At 42.7% G+C, this 6,681-nt stretch overlaps 1 protein-coding gene across 3 annotated transcripts; it reads left to right on the top strand.

The window, feature by feature from the left end:
- Positions 1–1,381: 1,381 nt before the first annotated feature.
- LOC113207290 (uncharacterized) lies at positions 1,382–5,504 on the top strand. Of its 3 annotated transcripts, XR_003303459.2 has the most exons (12): positions 1,384–1,726; positions 1,854–1,893; positions 2,186–2,347; positions 2,426–2,662; positions 2,741–3,001; positions 3,097–3,207; positions 3,332–3,474; positions 3,562–3,740; positions 3,844–4,090; positions 4,189–4,357; positions 4,524–4,779; positions 4,882–5,504. XR_003303459.2 is itself a non-coding variant. In XM_026423792.2 (11 exons), coding segments are annotated over exons 1-11 (1,692 nt in total). In that variant the 5' UTR covers positions 1,382–1,582; the 3' UTR covers positions 4,526–4,876. The 3 variants fall into 3 exon arrangements, 2 of the variants coding, with proteins under 2 accessions (XP_026279577.1, XP_026279576.1); XM_026423792.2 differs by lacking the exon at positions 4,882–5,504 and having other exon boundaries at positions 1,382–1,726; positions 4,192–4,357; positions 4,524–4,876; XM_026423791.2 differs by lacking the exon at positions 4,882–5,504 and having other exon boundaries at positions 4,524–4,876.
- The last annotated feature ends 1,177 nt before the right edge of the window (positions 5,505–6,681 follow it).

Here is a 6,681-nt window from a genome sequence, read left to right as displayed (position 1 = left end):
CCCCCCCTCCGCTCCCGTCCGCTCGTAGGGCAGCATTGTAAAATATTGTATGTATTGTAATATTGTAAATATTGGAGCCTACAGGTACACAGCCTGCTCAGCAGCCTCTGGTGCGGTGAGTCACTCCCCATCACGACGGAGCCGAGCACGGCCCGCCTGACACCTGACCGGCTATCGCCACGTCCGAAAACGGCGACGCGTCCCCGCGCGCGAGCCTGCTGCTGGGCCCGCCAACAAGCCGACGTGTCCCGGATGCATCCCGGCAGGCATCAAACTACTCGGCGTTTCTTTCCTCTGCTTCTTGCTCGCGGTCTCGTTCGCCATAGTCCAACAATCGTTCGCGAGCTCTTATTGCCTTTTCTTTTTCTTTTCATTATTCCGGCGGAGGGAATGACCGGCAGACACGACTGACGAGTCGGGCCCTCGACACCACCACCGCGTGTTGCCATGCAGGCAGCCCCGCAGAGCACATCCCCCGCTAACTTCCAAATCGATTAACTGCGCACTACTCTCAGGCACCACTTTGTCCTCTTTGAGTAGGGGCGGTCCCGGTCGGAAAGGGGCGTATGATGCCATTTCTCTCATCCGTTTTCACGTGAAGATTAGATACTACCATTTCTGGGTCGTGGAGTCCTCTCCAGGCGAACGGAGGAAAATACGAACGAACTCCAGGAGAATTCACAATTCTTGCCAATTTTGGCTATATAAATATAAATAAATCGTGCAATCAATCGCAAATCTTCGAGGGCTTCACCGCGGGAAGTAAATCTTGCTGGCGGCTCACAACAAAGATGTTTGCTCGTTGTGTCTGAAGGCGAGCCAGGGAGGCTCTTGTACCAGAGGTCAGACGGTGCGTCACTCGCGGCGGGTGCAGTTTCCCCCCTCCTTTTTATCTGCCCTTTCTGGCTCCGCGTTGAAAAAAGATGTGACACTCGTCCACTGCCAGCCCCACCTCTCCTCCCCCTTTCCTCGCAATTTTTTAACAAGCCAAACTTCGCTGATTAGCCATAGATGATATGCAAGCGTCGTTTTTTCGACGATGAGCGACAAACTCTCCTCTTGCCGGCAGCTCTGGGCGCTCCGGGCGGGCCGCCGGCTCCTCTCCGCTGCTAGGCGGGATGGCCTACCCAGCGTGTGGCAGGCGCTAACACTAGCGAGCGTTGTCTCGTGAGACCCGTGAATTGTAGGGGCACCTTCAGTGCGCAAAGGATTGTTTCTAGTGAGCAGCGCAGTCCCGCCATATGTCAGGATTTTGATCGTGGGGAGAAGTTATTACCCTGCCGCGGCGATTTACCACAAAATTTACAAGGAGACCCGCAGAAACTGCGCTTGTAGAATTTTTCATACTGCCTATTCGCAGTCATATTGCAGTTCAGCAGCCGCTTCGCCGCCAGCGCCAGCAGACAATGTTTTGGTTTCGTTCAATGTTTGGATACAATCAATAGGAATAGGCTGCGTCTTTTCTCAAGGTTTTGGTCTACCGGCAGAACTATATATTTGCATTCCGTTGCAATTCGGTATAATTCAATAATTCCGAAGGCTGTACTTGGTGTAGTGGTTGAAAGAAAGATCGTTTTTCGAAATGACGAGTCTGAGATCGGTCCTCATCTTCATTTTCGCAATGATAACGAAGGGATACGGAATCTCCAGGACCTACTCGAAGTCTCCGTTTTGCAACATCACCAGTGGAAATAATTCACCTTGCCCAGATGTTTTTACCCAAATGGTAAACATTAAATTTGGCTTCAATTTCACACAACTCCTTTTGAAACCTATCTCATTGGAACAAGTACAAATAAGTAAATAAAGGAGTTTTGCTTAAGCCTAATTTCTTTACTTTGTTTTCTATTTAGGGTGTGACCTGCCAAGCTAAAGAGATCTTACACGAACAAGGTGAGGCAACTTCATTTCATCATCTCCCAGCCAGAAATACTCCATCTAGACGTTCTCTAGAGGGAGCACTTCTGGCTGAGCTGAGACCAACTACCAAGTAGACTCAAACATGATATGGAGGCATTTGTGTGTCTATTGTACGCATCTACTCCCCGCTAGCTCAAAACAAATCTATAAACATTTCCTTGCCACTCGCATCAGCTTCCATTATTATTTAAACATCTATAATTAACAGGAAATTCGGTCATACTTTTAGAAGGAGTTGTGATTTTATGTATTTTGTTTGTTTTAGATTGCAGCAAACTTAATTTCTCAATACCATTCTATGAAATTCCACTACAGCAAGATGAATCATTTTCTTTAACTGATTTAAAGATAAAGCCCTATACATATTTTAAGGAGAAGAGATCTGCTCCTAATGTGAATGTTTCATTCTCCAACATAAAATTTTCTTGTAAGTATTTTTTTGGGGTGTGTGTGTTTTTGATCTAGTGCTTATTGGGAGTTTTCTATTATTAGCTTAATTTTTCAGCCTTATCTTATAGAATGAAAATACAATGTGATTTGAGAAGCGAAATGGTATGCTGGAATGTCACTAATGTCTCAAACTCAGACATCACTATACCGGAATCTGCACTTTTGTTCTGGGACTGTAAATGGTTTTCATCCCAATTATCTAAATGTGGTATTATTACTTTAGAGTATCAAGTATCAGATGGAAAAAAGGCAGAGTTTGAGAAATTTCAGTTTAAAATCCCCCAGAAAAATGGTACTCAAATTATCAAATTGTAATTTTTGCTCTACCTAAATAACCAATATGAAGTTTATGTTTCACTTTCTTTTTCAGATACTCAAATTTTGGTATATATTCAATTCCATGCTCAGTGTGTAACAGTTCATTGGGCTGCCTCTCATGACAATATATCCAGCTACAGGGTGCGATTATATGAGGGGAATGACACCACTGTGGATGAGTTTGTCATCAATGGAACAAATCACAAATTTTGTGATAAACTGTATCCATTCACACAGTATCAGATCTCTGTTGAAGGAAAGATTTCAGACAATGGTTGGGGTCAGCCTTCCTTTTCAATACCATTTACAACCCGTAAGTCAAAGATTGTAGTATCACGATTTTATGGTTGTTTCGGTGAAGCTTAAAACCACACAATCTCATTCCTTTTTTTCTTTTAATTTTACCAGGCTCTTCACCTATAAATTATAGGCTTGGAACCACTGTTACTATTTTTTGTGTGTGTGTGTGTGTCATCCTATTGGTTTTTCTCAGTGTTACATTCATAAAATATTTTTCAGGTCAGTAAATGCTTCTTCTAAGGGTAGTCAGGAAAGATGTTTTCTGCTTATGCAGGTGTTAATTTGTTTTTGAGATGATTGTGAAAAGCTGGTACTGTATGTGTGTTCTCTAATTTTTCTGCAGGAAGAAATTTTTCAATTCCGAGCAGGTGCGTCATTGTCTATTACCCTTCATCAAGAAGACATCTTAAAGTTGTGGCAACCTTCGTAAATTTTCTTAGACGTTTCATGAAAGTATGCTATTTTGAAGACATAAAAGGAAATGAGGTATGCTAAAATCTAATCATTGTACCGTATTTTGTAGCTGTAGTCAAACTAATTTCTGTTTCATTATCTATGGTGACTCTATCACAGGATCCTGATGATTGGTGGGGCAGAGAGTTGGCGGATGCAGACCTAATCCTTGTAGTGTCCAAACCTCCGTCCACTTGTCAACCTAATGAAATAGTTAGTGTATTCTCCCTTTTCTTTGCAAGTGGTTTTGTGGAAAATGCCCTTAGACAGTGTATTGTGTACAATGCTCCCCAAAAAAGGTGAAATAACAAAACAAAGTTCGGATTTATTTCTACAAATGTTTTTCCCTCATCTGTTTCACTGGTGACTTGTTGGATCTGTATATTTCTTATCTTTCTGCAGGATCATCAGGGTATTACTTCCATATTGCAAAGAAAAAAGTGGCTTCTATTCATTCTTAAGATGCACACCATGTTATCATCTAGTACAAGATCGCTTTAAGCTTCTCCAAGAAATTTTGGGTCCTCACAATGTCTATCTTCCTGGCTGTTTAGCTTCACGTCTCTATTCTTCACATATCGAGTCAGATGATTGGACAAAATTACAATATTCACTCAAACATTATAATATTGAGTGTAAAGCAGACCAGGTAAAGTCAAAAAATAATCCAGGATATGAAAAGATACTTTTATAATAGTAGAATTTTTGATTCATTTGTAATTATTTTGTCTTTTTGGCTCCGCATAGAAGATTGGGATTGGTCATTCTATGGAGTCTGTGTCTTCTATTGGAAAAGGATCTTATGAATCTGATGTAGACAGGGAGAGGAGGGCTATAATTCTGGATAGCCTTAAAGACAAGAAACAAGAAAGTGAATCGGAAGCAGGAAGTGAATCAGAAGCAGGAAGTGAAACATGTATGTTACTTTGAAATTAATTTATGATATACAATATATGATGATAATATCCTCTAAATTTATTAGGGGCATCATAAATTTAAAAAAAAATAATAATCTTAAGCTTACTTTTTACCTTGGTGTTTGGCATCAATTTATTTACATTGATTTTTTTTTCTTTCTGCAGGAGTGTTGAAACCTCAAAGATGGGGTAGGTGTCATATCTATTGAATGGAGCTCAGACAGTCGTTGTACAAGCGTCACTTTATAGCCATGTTAAACTCTTTTGTTCAATATCTTTCTTATCCTTCAACCTGTGCTCTTAACAAGAACACACACTGGGTCGCATCAAGTGAAAGCCCGAATAACTGTGATTGTTGAATACTGTAAGGGCAAAATAGTCAAGAACCATCTGTCATGATTCGTTCATGTGAACACATTCAGTGAGTTGTACTGAGTTGTATTTAGTACCTTCAAATTTAATTTGGTTTTCTTTTTATACTTGAATGGTTGACAAATAAAATTGTGTAATTTACTGTTGACAGTTGTTGAAATGTCCCAAGTTGAGTTGCAAAGCCAAATTTCAAGACCCCACGAGTATGCCCCGCCGGCTCTTCGACAGCGTAATCTAATAAATCGTTGTTTTATAGAATAAGAGAGAAAATGTAAACACGGTGAAAATGCCTCGCCGCCCGGCTGTTTATTTGTTTTACGGTCCGTTCCTATTTCAATGTAACCTTACGGGCTATATAACAACTAGATGTAGAAAGGTAGAAACGGTAACAGCGGAGGGGTGGTGAGGCCCAAGCGAGTCAGTGGACGCCCGGCGTGGAGGCAACCCTTCCGACTCGCCGGCCCGACGGGCGTCCGGGCTCCCCGGCGCTACGGGGCTGTCAAAATAAAATACGGTTTGGCCGACTGACCGACCGACTGTCAACCTCGGAACGACCAGGGTGACTGAATTATCGTGTTCGGGGATTTTCTCGCACGCTGAGTCCAAATCTGGTAGTGCCGATGTCGTCCGGGTCCCCGGAGACGTCATTGGGGACCTCCAGAGCACGCCGATGACACTCCCACGACAAATACGATTCGGCTCCAAACGTCGTGTACACACGGGCTGGTGCATTTTTCTTAAAAGTCGCCAAATATAAATATTATTAATAGCAAATCGCCCATAATAGTTTATATCCTGATCATATGATCATATGAAATGCATTTCACTATTGTCACTTGGCACTTCCCTGGCGTTGCCGCCTGGAGCCACACAACGATGCGCAGGACGGAAAGCATCCCCAAAGGATCACATCCTGGACAGGCGAGGCGGTATTGCCTACCTCAGGCAAGAATCACATCCCGCGACCACGATATGGGATCGTCCAGAAAGTACGTCCGTTTTTCTCAAAATCATTTGGCAAATAACGGGAGCTCGGCGCCTGCGAGACACGGGGTAGGCCACCCCGCAGTACACGTATGCACTGTAGGCAGGATGTTGCCTACTCGTCAGGCGCTATGAGACCATGCACAAGCTGAACTTGGTAGGTTTGTAACGGCGATTGATGGACGTACTTTCTGGGCGATCCCTATGTCAGTGAGTGTGCCGTAATTATTGCTCTCCCCCTTTGCCGTGCCGCGTCCCCTACCCCTCTCCTCCTCCCCACCCCCACCGCGCGTTTCCCGCGCCTTTATGGAAACGTAAACAAACAGTGAAAATCAGTCGGTGTCACGATCGGCGTTTTTTGCCAAATACCGATAATACCTACTCATATAATTGATGATCATAGGATTTTAACCAGAATTTTCGAGTGGACATCGCCGCTTTTCGATATTAATCGCAAGGTATAGTGCTTGATTGTTTCCGGTCCGGAATATGGAATTGCTCCATTCCGGTTATTGTTGTAGTAGGTTAGTGTTCTCCTGTGGCTCAATGGTTATACGCACAATTAAGTTGTAAGTAATTTTTTGAGGCCGAGTAAATGATGCCCGTGATGTAAATAACTTGGCTCACTATGTCAGCTTTGTTGAAAAGGTGTTGCGCCAATCCATGCAGTATTTTAAATACTGTTGTAGGTCCTTATGCAAATGGGTGAACCATGGCAGTGTTTTATCACATATCACATATTTTACTCTATTTTATTCTCGTGGAACAGAAAACTTTATTACTTTCTGATTGGGGTGCAAACTGAGTGGTATTATTTGCGTAATCCCCCAAACAATCAATCAATGTGCGTTCCAGATAATTTGCAGCTGCCCCTTTGTACTTAATGTTTAATACAGTGCCAAAATTAGTTATTTGAAAGACCATAGTCATTTAGAGACGCATGGGGGGAGAGGCATTTTAAAGTGTA

This window comes from Frankliniella occidentalis, unplaced genomic scaffold, assembly GCF_000697945.3.
Source record: "Frankliniella occidentalis isolate FOCC.00 unplaced genomic scaffold, Focc_3.1 Scaffold115, whole genome shotgun sequence".
NCBI lineage: Eukaryota > Metazoa > Arthropoda > Insecta > Thysanoptera > Thripidae > Frankliniella > Frankliniella occidentalis.
The sequence above is the reverse complement of the archived record's forward strand: the minus strand, read 5'-3'. Positions and strand labels throughout refer to the sequence as shown.

What these genes read in the sequence shown, in the direction of transcription:
- LOC113207290 (XM_026423791.2), top strand. Translation starts at nt 1,583, where the DNA reads ATGACGAGTCTGAGATCGGTCCTCATCTTCATTTTCGCAATGATAACG. An exon ending in TACAATGCTCCCCAAAAAAG is followed by an intron (nt 3,741 to 3,843) that starts GTGAAATAACAA and finishes ATCTTTCTGCAG; the next exon opens with GATCATCAGGGTATTACTTC. An exon ending in TTGAGTGTAAAGCAGACCAG is followed by an intron (nt 4,091 to 4,188) that starts GTAAAGTCAAAA and finishes GGCTCCGCATAG; the next exon opens with AAGATTGGGATTGGTCATTC.